Source organism: Anarrhichthys ocellatus, unplaced genomic scaffold, assembly GCF_004355925.1.
Source record: "Anarrhichthys ocellatus isolate YVR2014 unplaced genomic scaffold, GSC_Weel_1.0 scaffold3, whole genome shotgun sequence".
NCBI classification, from domain to species: Eukaryota; Metazoa; Chordata; class Actinopteri; order Perciformes; family Anarhichadidae; genus Anarrhichthys; species Anarrhichthys ocellatus.
The window spans coordinates 11,588,384-11,601,413 of record NW_022280033.1 but is presented as its reverse complement, the minus strand read 5'-3'; the positions used below and the strand labels follow the sequence as shown (position 1 = coordinate 11,601,413).

Genomic DNA, 13,030 nt, shown 5'->3' with positions numbered 1-13,030 from the left:
AAGTGTAGAGTTTAAACATGCGAGTATACTTTAAAAGTGTTTCAGAAAAGCACAGCTTTCTGCAGAGTGCAGTGTGTTCCATGTTGGACCTTAGAAAATACTATCTGATCCCTTGAGAAATGTTCCCTCGTGCTTCATGCCTCCTTTCTATAAGGATTTTATTTCAAGTATCAAAGTATGCTTTTCTGTGGCAGTATGTTTCAAGAGACTCTGTGACGGAGGCTCACCCTTCTTCACCGACAGGGAAATGTTTGCCTGGAAGAGGTCATGAAAATATCGAACAGCCGTCTGCTAAAACAGGAGCCTGAGTGCGTCAGGTGAATGCCATGTGTAAATTCCACTTCATCCCTCTGCTCATATTGAAATTCAGACGACAAATAATTGAGTGAGGAACCAGTCTTCTTTCAGATGATTTCCCCTCCCAACCACCAAGAATGACAGTGTCTCTAGCGTAACGGTGTCCAATTGGCTGTTTACAATACTGGAAAGCAAAAAGCGTTTCAGTACCAAAGCAGTTCTTCTCTATAAATAATATCTGCAAAACACAGAGGTCTTTTTCATTTTAACAAAGGATGAAGTGGGCTAAAGGCTTTCAACCCGAGAACTGAAGACTGCCATGGCAGCAGCGCCTCATCAGGGTCTTACTGTAGAAGTGTATTTGCATACCAACAAGCACTTGAAAAGAAGTGTTCTGTAAATAACTAACAAGGGATGAAATTTGAGAAATGCATATGGCCGCACATCATATTGTTCTTGCTGACAGGGATATCATAAGCTAACTGGTCAATTATTCATCATTTTGTCTGGTAACCATTAGATTAAAAATGTAGTCTTCCTAAATATTTTATCCAGCCTGTGTGCTGCAGCGGTGCAGTCTTTGAATGGCGTGAGATATGACTAGCACCAACGTCATGCATTTGGGATTAACATATTCAAATTAGTCTGCAAACATTACAACGATTACATCATCAAAGTAATTGCCTCAGCTAAATTAAAATAACCTTTTGTCACCACACACATTGCGTTATTTGATTAGGCCAATCAAAACTCAAGTGTTCCTTTGCCTCTATTTACACTTTACCTTTTTCGATCCAGGAATATCTGCTGCCTGTTTTTAAGTGCTTGTATACAAGTCAGTTGACAATTCATCTTTAATGGTTTATCGTGCCTGATATTACCATATATGTGGTTTTGTTTTTTTATTTGTTTTAGGATTAAATCTGTTCTGTGATTACTTAAAGATATTTATCTCTTGCAAACACAAACACATGGCAGGCAGAACTTGCTCAACTGATTCTTATCCGTCCTGTGGATTGTATACTGCTTTCAATTTTATTTCTTATCTTTTATTATCTTTTTTTCTAATAAGAATATCCTCAACTAAGCCCCAAAAGCTGTTGGTAGAAATTAGTCCACATTGAAGCATGTTTAAAATGGACCACAGAGAGCATGAATATCTTGCCTTTCAAATGTGGCAGTTCATTCCAAATGTGTGAACATGATCTAAAGTATAAATATAACATAACATCAGCAGAATATGCTTGTGAGATGATGTACCTATAGTAGCTTCATTGTAAAGTCTTTCATGTTTACATTTTTATCATGTAAGAAATTACCCGTGAAAAAGTTTTCTACAACTAGAAGAAACAATTTAATTTGTGAATCCATGCATCTTATTCTGTGCAGACCGGAGTATTGGAGCCCTGGATAAATTGCAGTTTCAGAGCAGACAGACAATTACGCATACTTACATTCACACCTACCAGCAATTTACATATCCTGCATGTTTGACTGGGGTAGGAAACTGGAGGATCTGGAGGCACGCAACCCACGCAATATTTGTGTCAACAACATTTAAAAACAAACACTGACTGACAATGCAGGGGACACATGAGCTGCACTCAAAGCATTGAAACATTGCGACTGCTCCAGAAGGTGCTCCATTGTATATTTAATTCTTCCTCTTGCATGTTGTCAAAGATTATACAAATGACAACGCCTGTTCAGTTCAACACATCTGCGATTGTTATTTTTGAAACAATTGGCAGCGACAGTGTGTAGCGGTGTATTGTGCCTTAAAATGTCTCGGAATTGACATTAGCAGCCTTTTAATAAGCATACACTCGATTTTTATACTGCAATATATGACGTCCTTTTTTACTTCAATACAGTCATATCTAACAATGCTCAACTCCAGTGACAGAATGTAAATATTTCATTTGAAGAAGCCAGTTTCTCAATGAGCAAAATGTATCCTGCAGTGCTGCTGCTCAAAACGCATTATTAATTTAGAGACTTGAAACTCCACCAATGCTTCCTCTATCTGATATTTCAAAGTTGTGCACATCTTAGTGGATTTTAGTAAGACCCTGTCTGGATATTACTTTGCATGCTGGATCACCTTCCTCTTCTTGCCTAGAGAGGAAGCCCGCGCATATAAATCGAGGAACGAAGACATACAAAATCGTGTACAAGTTCTGGTTATGTGTTTTCTGACCCGGCTACTAATCGTCTGCTTTCTGCTGTTATTTTTCAGGGTGCGTGTGTTTACCTTTACCAAAAGATATTTTGCCTCTGCAGTAGCTACCACCATCCACACGTTCACTCAAATGCTTGTGTTTTCAGCAGATCTCATATATTACATGTATTCCATCAGGCTGGACATATTTACTCTCAGCGTCTTTTCAGATCTTTTATGCAGCACAGGGTGTTTCATCATTATCTCCCTGTTTTGTTGGCCTCTGCGTGAGCTTGTAAAGCATCTGGAACGTGTTGCAATGTCATGGTCCATTTTCACCTCTGGCCTAATGATTTCTCCCTCTATGTCTACTCGTTTAGTGATGCTGAGGACTGGTTCTGTGAGTGCCCCCCGCTTTACACCGGCCGGCTGTGCCAGTTCAATGCTTGTGAGCGCAACCCCTGCGGTCATGGAGCCACATGCATCCCAAAGTCTCCATTGGAGGCTGTATGTCTCTGCCCCTACGGAAGACAAGGTCTACTGTGTGAGGAACGTAAGTGTTACAGAGAACAACCCTGCGCAGATAGAGGAGTCGCATAGACTTAGCAACTTTATTAAGACGCTGATCTGAAAACAGTTGGTGAATGAGAAGCCCTGAGCAGTTGGTAAAATGAGAGTCTCTTGTTAAGTAAAGGGATTAATGAAACAAAATGATGCTGCAAAGGCAGAAACGTCTTCCTCCTGCAAAGTCAGATAATCAAGGCAAAACTCACGGCCGCTTTACTGAATATTCCAAAAGACGTTTTAGTTCATAAGATTTTATTTCCCAACAATTTCAGCAGTGTCGCTCAAAGTAACTTTTCTAATGAACTTTTCTGTAAAGATGTCAGGATTCTGCTGTATAGCAAGACATTGATCTCACATTACCAGAACGTTAGCTTGCTGTTACTTCTGCCTGTATGTGGTTATTATTGTTATTTTCCATTTCCTCCTACGGTAGCAATAACTTCCTATTCATATCACACAACTCCCCAGCAATATAAATGTGATTTGACTGGCTAACCAATACTAATGACAATTTCTGAACTGGTAGCATTATGACTCTAGTTCAGATCACTTTACGACAGTCTTGCAATTATCTCACAATGAAATTCATGAAATTCTGTTCACTGACTTTTCCTCCAGCACCATTAACAGGTCAAAAGGTTTTGTCCGATACTTTGGTTAATCATCAAATACTTGCTAAACGGACATTCCCATTTGTATTTACTGCTAATTAAAAAATGTTAGCATCATTACATGCTAAACTAAAATGATAACAATGGTACACATGAGCATGCCATGTTAGCATTGTCATTGTAACTATGCTAGCATGCTGACATTTAGCTCAAAGCACTGCTGCTCCACAGAGCTGCCGGCATGATTGTAGACTCTTGTTTATTGTTTATTGTGTACTCAAACTTGTTAAATAAGGCAGTCGCATAAAGCTTAAAGTTCAGGATGACCAAGCAGTTATAGAAAATGGGAATTTCTGTTTTAAAGGCATTCAAGAGCGGTTTTAAGTCTCTATTCTATGACTGCAAACAGTAAGACCATAAGAGAGAGAAGCTTCACAGGTTGTGGTTCAAAGAAATAAAGGGTTTTGCTTGATTAAATTGTCTGTAGGAGCAGCAGGGTGCTCGGCATATAAGTCGCTGAGTTTGCCACAGACTCTCTGCAGCCACATCCCAAACAGAGTAATCTAACCTTCCAGTGTCAAACTAAGTATACGGCTGACATTTGAATTTAATCCTGATAACATCAGATACGATAAGAGTCAAAACTGATCACTCCTAAGGTCCCCTGGGCTTTATTGTATGCTACTTGGTGCACTTCTCCTCATGTGGTAGCCTTATCTAAATACTTTCAGTGATAGCATGGTAGTTGTCTTTTATTTGAGAAAGTTCTAAAGTTGTTTGTCCAGCAGTAAACATGAAAGAGAAACATTTTTCTCTAAATACAAGATGTTTAGTTCAGTTCCCATGTGCACTTTAGTAGATAAGGTTGGTCTCTGAACTAGCGGGAAAGGGACGACTAGGAAGTGCTATTGATGCTGAAATGCCTCAAGACTCGAGCTCATGAAACATTAATGGATATTTAAAATGAATTCACTCAGAAGTAGTAATGGTTTACCTTTGTATAAAAAGTGCCGATACCTCCTATAGATTCATGTTTCTGATTGATAGAAAATACACTACACGTGAAATATACAGTATTACTTGTACAGTACTACCACATCTTGTTTCTCCCGTCTTATATGTACTGTCTTTGCAATTTATGATAATGAATGATTGTGATTGATATTTTTGAAAATATTTCAAGTCAAGGGAGGATGCGTAAAGTGACAGGTGTGAGTGGACAAAGCAAGAGAAAATGTTGCAAGAAAAATAAAATAATACTCACAGTCTTAAAATAAACAAAAACAACAGCTAACTCTAAAGATACAGTAATGTAATACAATCTTTTTTTAATTAGGTCGTATTGTGATACATTTCATACAATCCATTTTCAATGTTTTTTAACATCTGTGCTTAAACACTGACCAGTATTATTCAGCATCAGTATTCAGTGAAGTACTGATATCGTAAAATTTCTGTTAAATTTGCATTTTGCCGAGCCTGAAAAGACAATAATTCTGTATACAGTATCTCTACCTCAGGAGAGCTGTTTTCAGCTGTTCAGTGGCAGCTAGGATGCACATCGCGTACCTGCATTTCTTTCAGAATGCATATCACAATCTGCCGCTGAATGTCATATCTGTTTTTCTCCTGCAGCTCCTGTTTGTTTGCTCCACATTACACAAATACCAAACCAAGTGGAAATACTATGTGATATTATTTGACAGAGTATGTCGTTATCGTCCATAGATGGATGCATTTCACGGGAGCTTTCCATAAGTCTCTTTGTTAATAATATGTTCTGCAGCTATACTAGTTAATTTCACCAGCACTGCACTTTATTTCGAAGCGTTATACAGCGTTAGTTTTCTAATAGAAACCATAAAGAGGAACACACAACTGTATACCAATACACCTCCTGATTTGTGTTGATTGTATTCACACATTATAGATAATGCTAGTGGCTGTCTGTGTGATGGTTGAATGAGTATGATGTTCTTGTCTGCCTGTCCCGTATACAATCACAGGGTAACAATCACTTAAAATATAATGGAACTTAAATAGCAACATTACAAACGATGCCTTCAAGTTTCGACTGAGGGAAACACTTCTGTGAACAACATGACCCTCACAAATTTAGAAACCGGTGTTGTCTTGGTACGGTTCCTGATATTATGTGCACCTCTTGTACATAAGTAATACGACACAGATACTAATAGGCACTCAAATGAAGTTTAGAAATAAATCCGTTGGAATTCTGAAATCAAATTGTATTTAATGTAAAGCAATATATCACATTTGTAACAACATCATTTGTATTCATTCCTGGTCATCTAAAATTAGCAGATGTCAGTATAGATCACTTCAGACACTTATTTCATTTGTACAATATGCTCAAGGGTAATTCGTCCATGAACAGAGTGAATACACTCAAGGTCATCTCATTTTGCATTAATTGCCGACATGTTTGCTTCATGTCTGAGCTCAGTTGCTATTACAAGGCATAAAGTTGATCATGTGTACGGTCAACTCAAACTCACACCGTAGATGTAGCCGCTTACAGTTCATTCAGTGAAACCATTGGGCAAATACAGCGCTACCATACTAGGGATGATAACAGAAGCATTTCTGGCTTTATTAATAATTTAGCAGCCAAACAGAGCTGAGGGGAGCTGTGAACCCCTCTTAGCCATCGCCTGGGGCTTCAGAAGAATATGCAAGGTGTTGAAGAAGAGCAGTTTTATTTTTTGTTGTTGTTGTTTGAATGCTCACTGGTGTGTAAACAAAAAAACACGGCAGCATGTAATTCTGAATGAGCACGGGGACATTTACATTGAGTCCCCAGTGTAAAATCAAGGAGATGGGTGTGCTGAGATGGAATACAAGAGAGCATGATTGAATAAGTAAACTTGACATTGTAATTGAATATCACTGGGATTATTGTGCCACCCTTGTGAACATTGGGTATGAAGCAATGCGTGCTCGCCAGAACACTTCCTAAACAGCTACTAATGAAAATAGAAAAGGACTGAAGAGGTGATAGTGTTTGAAAACAGGTCATCATCTAATAGCATTCAGAAAGGAAAATATTTCACTAACCCCTGATATGTAATGTGTAGCAATAGTGCCATCTTTTGGCAAACTGTGAGGGAGATAATAAATCCAACCTGTTCAATTCAAACCGCACAGACACAGAACCCAACATACACCAGTTAATGCGATTTTAACACAGATATGAAATAAACGTGTTTGTGAATGTGTTTGTTTTTGCAGCCCTCAATATAACTCGTGCCAGATTCAGTGGAAGTGACGAGTTTGGTTACACTTCCTTCGTGGCTTACTCACCCATCCCGAGCCTCAGTTTCTTCTATGAGTTCAAGCTGAAGTTCACCCTTGCCATTAATTCATCTGCTGTGAAAGACAACCTGATGCTGTTCGCTGGGCATAAAGGACAAGGTGAGCTCAATCTAGGCATCCGCACAGCCGTTTAACATCATTCTGGCGGTCAAATGAAAAGAGGAAAACTGCTTTGAGTTGTCTGCTCAGATGGATTTGAGTTGTCAAACTTCATTAAGGATTTTAAAAGAAGTGTTTTGAGAGATTTCACCCGCTGTGTATGGTAATGTGCTTACCTAATAGATATCCAATCTCCTCTGAGATTCTCTAATCAAGAGGATTCCCTCAGGATTTTCTTTCTTGGCAGATTTTGAGGCATTAATAATGAGTCTTCCTGCACTCCAGTAATTAATTGATATCTAGCTAAACTGTTATTGTTCTTGACTTTCAAAGAGCATGTTGGCATTGCTAGAATAAAAAGGAACTTGTGAACCGAGCATCTCAAAAGTATCAGTCTTAATTGCATTAAACAGGCTTTGATGTGTTGGTGCAATGGGATGCTGTCAGCAGCCATCACTTTAAATTAGGATCTCCCTTCTGTGTGGTCAGATTTGGTAGCAGGTATCCGCTGTGTTATTGTCAACAGCATATTTCATAAAACGATGAAGAATTACAATAAACTTGAGCATCTTCTGGACTTATTTTCTCCTAAGAGTTAAATTCATCGAGGTGGAGGCAAACAAAACAACAGAAATATGAATAATGAAACGCTTGTCAGCAGAGAGAGCAGCACTATTTCACATGGTGCAAATGCAAAGGCACAATATCAGAATAGATGAAACACACACAATTTGCATGATCATCGGTTAAATGAAGTGGATCTTTTATTATTGGATGGCAGTGATCAAGTTACATGGAATTGAATTATGGAACCCATCAGCTATATGTTTGACGTCAGAGAAGCCTCTGGGGGCAAGGGGCCGTATTGTTGGGGATTCGGTGTAGCCAGCAGATGTCCGGGCCAAGACTTCCTTTTCCATCTGCTGCTAATTGTTTACAGTCATAGATGTTATAGATGAAGTGTTAATGAGGAAATGTGTGAGTGTATATATGTCTCCTGCGGTCTTGACAAACTACGTGTCTTTTCCAGGCAACGCTGGTGATGACTTCCTCGTTTTGGGACTACGAAATGGCAGAGTTGTGCATAAATTCAACCTTGGATCAGGTGTAGCAACCATAGTCAGTGATCGACTTAACCACCAGATCAACGTTCACACCGTCACATTTGGAAGGTCCAAGAAAACAGGATGGCTGAAGGTGATTTGGTGTTTTGAAAAGTGTCATCTTTGGGTTGTTGGACCACCACAAGCCTCTAGACCAGCTTCAATGCTTCAAAGACCATTCTCTTAAAATAGTGTCTCCCAACCTGGGGGTCAGGACCATTCAAGGAGGTCCCGAGGTAAAGCTTAGCAGATCACCAGAGAATCGAAGGGATAAGAAAGAAATATTTATTTCCGTTAACAACATTTAGTGTGAGAATGGTTGTATGCTATCTATTTCTGATTTGTATCTGTATCTAGCCATTTTCTTGTAAAATAATGAATGATTTGAGCTCTTCAGACTTCCAAACATCCTTCAAAATGAAACAATCTCAACTTTTGAACTGCTGAAGACCATTTATATGATCATGAAAAGGATGTTTGCATCATCTAAGTGTGGCAAAAAAATCTGCAACAAGAGTGAGATTCTATCGAGTCAGAAAGGCCTGTCTGTTCAAAAGCATGGGAGTATGGTAGCTACTGTGGCAAATATGCCAATTGGTGCCTGAATAACTCGGCGATCAATCCAAAGTCAGATTTTTGGCAGATTTTTTTGCCGCCTACAGCTAGTAAACCTCGAGCTGGAGTACTGACATTGTACTGTTCTTCTCAGGTTGACGGACAACGGAACAGAACAGGATCCACTCCAGGACCCCTGATGGGCCTCAATGTTTTCAACCAGCTCTTTGTTGGTGGATATAATGAGTACACCCCTGAACTGCTGCCACTTGGATCCAGGTTCCGTCACAGCTTTCTGGGTAAGGCTGCCACGACTGTATTACAACCCAACGCTGTTGTCTGGAGTTATAGCACTGGGACTTGGAGTTTCTCCCAGGATCTCTGTCTCTTTGTGAGCAGAGGGGAAGGTGCGTAATGAAAAAGGCAGTGACAGGCTCGGACAGCTGTATTAGGCCAGAACAGAGCTTTGAGGTTGATTGTATCTGCACCCTTTAATCACTTCACACCCCCTGTACACTTTTGCATTGTGTGCAAATCCAATCCGGCTGCTGATAAGTCACTTGAACAAGGGTGCCATACAAATCATCTTCGTTAATATCAACATCATTCTCTCAGGTGACCCAATGTAGGAATGTATTCTGGAGAGCATTCATTGTGCCCACTAATGTGCGGAACTGTGGAGCAAAATTGCCATAAAAGTAATGAAGACAACAGCTATGAATATCATCATAACCATATAGAGCTCTAGTCTCTCCATTACAGCGATGAAGCTTGTTATTACAAAATGTCATGGCGGATCCATTTGAGGTGAGCAAGAGCTGTTAATATTTAAGGACTGGAGCCATTTTGTGTGTTTGCTTATTCATCATCGCATTATTCATTTTTCTGCTTGCCAAATAAACTTTCCAAAATCAAATCAGCTTTGGTAAAGCACCTGTTTGCCCATGCTGTATAAGATTGTCATACTCCCCTTTGCTGGTAAGCACTACCTGAGTCATGCGACACTGGTGGTACCATGACCTTTTTGCTCGGGATGTAATGAGAACTCATGAGCGTCTAATCAGATCTGTGTGACCTTCCTCAAGCGCTAATCATGATGGCTGGCAGTGAACAAACTGATAATGCACTTCACTCCCAGTTATCAACAGATCCACACTCCCCCTGTGGAAAGGTGGCAGAGGAGGTACTGTGGCTTCTGGGTAAAAAAAAAAAAAGAAATCAGTTACTCAATTTGAGCTGTTGATCAAACAACAAGAAATGGGCAAGTTTATGTTTGTCAAACTTGTCTTTTTAAACTGATTTCATCAGACTTGCTGAAATATTTGAGGTTGATTTACCTTTTGAACCATAGTCATAATAGGAAATTAGTAGAAAATATGATTCTGGAACTGAAAATCTCTTTTCTGACAGGTATTAATGCTACCTCTGGTTTCTTGGTTCTGTTACAAGAGTGGGTGAATGCAGCTAAAACAAAAAATAAACAGCTTTTATAATCTTCCTCAAGAATCTGCTTCGCTTTTCGACGGTTTATTTTTTTGCAGCACAGCAACCATCACTTGAGTCTGCCAAGAAGACAGCATCACACCATGAATATTCATGAATGAGCATGACATTTCCCCTGCATCCTGTTTATGCCAATGACTAATGCAGCAGAGACAGGAGTGTGCATGTGACTACATGGCTTGTGTTCAGGCCTTGTATTTATAGAGGGTCCTGTGCTCTGCAGGTACAGGCCAAAGCAAATATTGTCTTGATAAAATTGCGTTATGAAAGCAAAAAGCAAATATGATGAGGCAGATGCATGATGAGTGGGGGGGACATCTTGGATGTGAACTGTAGAGACTGCAGAGATTATATTCCATCAAATTCATAGTTGACATCTAATAAAGACATGCAGATTTCAGTATGTTTACTTGATAGGAAACCCTGTGGTTTCTCAGAATACAACAACCGTCAAAGAATTTAATTTCGACCACATTAATCACATTTTAGTGTGCGCACCATTTATTTTCATACACGGAAAGATGCCGTGTTTCCTCCGACAATCCCCTATCAGAGTAATTAAAGATATCCCTCTGACATACAGTCGGTTTGTTTGTTCATTTCAAAGGGTGCATTTTTGACGTGCAGTTTCGTACAAGAAGAGACAGAAAGCTCCAAGTGCTGGGACAGCCTTCGGGACATCCTGCGTTCGGGCGCAGCGTGGGTCAGTGTGGAGTCGACCCGTGTGTTCATGTCCACTGCAGAAACGGAGGGACATGTGTGAACTCCGGCTCATCTGTCTAGTAAGTGAAAATAAACAATATTTCGATTCATTTTCTGATTATTTATAATGATTCCACTTGTGAATAACATAATGTAGTCTTTTCTAGTTGAGTTGAATGCCCCCAGCAGCTTTATGTCATGTGTATACTGTGTATAGCCATATGTATTGTGATCGACATCAGTGCCCTATAGAAAATCAGTTACACAGTGCAAGTATAGCAAAAGGGATTGACAGTGTTTACAAGCTTTTTACAGTGTCTGATTGTGTGCGTCTGCAGTTGCCAGTGCCCATTTGGATGGAAGGGAGCACTCTGTTCTGAGACGGTGTCTGTGTGTGATGTCGAGCACAGCCCCCCTCCTCTGTGCGCCCATAGCTCCACCTGCATCCCTCTCCCGAATGGATATACCTGCCAGTGCCCCCTGGGGACTGCAGGACTCTACTGCGAAAAAGGTTGCATCATTGAATCATAACTGGATAATAATAATGTTTCTTTTCCTTCATTTCATAAGACAAGACCTTCACTATTCAATTACTGCTCTATTGTTTTGCCTGTTCAGCTGTGGCCATCAGTGATCCGTTCTTCAGCAGTAACCAGTCTTCGTGGATGTCATTCCCACCTGTGAGTACTAGACACAGGACTGTTGTGCAGCTGCAGTTCCAGCCTTTATCACCTGATGGCATCCTTGTCTACACTGCACAACATCTCGGTGCCAAAGCTGGTGAGGATATTCAATTCCAGTTTATTTTAATGAACGAAATATTACTGTTTACTGTGCAGAATGTCAGTGTGTTGATATGTAAGATCACTATTTTCTCTGATCCTTGTTTTGTTATCAACATATCATACTGTATGCTTATTTGACTTTTTTCAACATATATTTAACATTTTATGGGTTTTTTTGTCGACATGGTCTACTATTACTTTTTCTGAACTTTTTCAAAATACTATTCTATGACTTTTTTTCTTAACATATTATACTGTCATTTTTTTTTGCTTTTTTCAACAAACTGTAAGATAACTTTACTTTTACTTTTTTGTGAATATTTCCAACGTTCTATGAATTTCTTTGACATAATGTGACTTTATCACTACTTTTTTACATACTGTACTAGGATTTTTTCGGACTTTTTTGAAAATGTAGTCTGACATATTTATAACTTTTTTCGTCATACTATACTATGACCTTTTTTTCGACATACATCACTGATGTTTTTCCACTTTTTTGACATAATATACTAAGTTTTTGACTTTTTATGACTATATTTGCCATGCTATGTTATGACTTTTTTATTTTTATTGAGATACTATACTGTAACTTTTTTGTATGTTTTTTATGATTTTTGTCAACATACTATACTATGACTTTCTATGACTTTTTAATTACTTTTTTTTTTCGACACAGTACTATGACTTTTTATGACTTTTTTCGACACACTTGTGGTTTTTTCAATGTCGATGATCGTTGGCTTGAAGTTGATTCTACCTTAATATATAAAAGCTGGCTTAACACTTATTTGCTATCTGACTCGTGGTGAGATACCACAGGATTCTCACTAATACAGGAACTCAGTGACGAACACCCACAGAATACAAGAGAGATTGAAGTTTCTTCAGTTCACGCAGATTTATTTGCACTACACAGAATACAAGCAAATCGAGTTGTCCGGACTCAACTGAACTAGAACAAAGAAATGCAACCTACTTTATACTCCCCCTCCCCCCCCTCCCCATGCAGGATGACCCCCCTTTACTCATCAGCCCTCAATGTTCATCTAAACAATAATTTCGTTCATCAAGACTACAGTAGGGGATTCCTTGGCTATTTGCATCCTGTTTCCCCGTGGGAGTGGGGGACATCTGGGCTGCTGAGATAGGCAGTTGGTTCACTAATTAATCAGCATCATAAGGGACACCTGTCAGAGGATCCTACTGATCTCTGTTCCCCGTCATGCTAACTCAACAGGAATGCAGTCCAATGACCAGTATCTGTGCCTCTACTATGTTTGGGCCTATGTGCTGCTTGGATGGTAGCTT

General features: G+C 39.4%; 1 protein-coding gene across 4 annotated transcripts in view; it reads left to right on the top strand.

Annotated features, from left to right (window-relative positions):
* The window catches only part of eys (eyes shut homolog), a 154,088-nt gene that overhangs the window by 138,274 nt on the left and 2,784 nt on the right, over nucleotides 1–13,030 (top strand). For all 4 annotated transcript variants that reach the window (XM_031873088.1, XM_031873083.1, XM_031873080.1 and 1 more), the window contains 7 exons: nucleotides 2,839–3,011; nucleotides 6,889–7,071; nucleotides 8,102–8,268; nucleotides 8,884–9,028; nucleotides 10,840–11,014; nucleotides 11,273–11,445; nucleotides 11,553–11,714. In XM_031873088.1, the coding sequence (XP_031728948.1) occupies nucleotides 2,839–3,011; nucleotides 6,889–7,071; nucleotides 8,102–8,268; nucleotides 8,884–9,028; nucleotides 10,840–11,014; nucleotides 11,273–11,445; nucleotides 11,553–11,714 (1,178 nt within the window). The remainder of the gene's footprint in view (nucleotides 1–2,838; nucleotides 3,012–6,888; nucleotides 7,072–8,101; nucleotides 8,269–8,883; nucleotides 9,029–10,839; nucleotides 11,015–11,272; nucleotides 11,446–11,552; nucleotides 11,715–13,030) is intronic.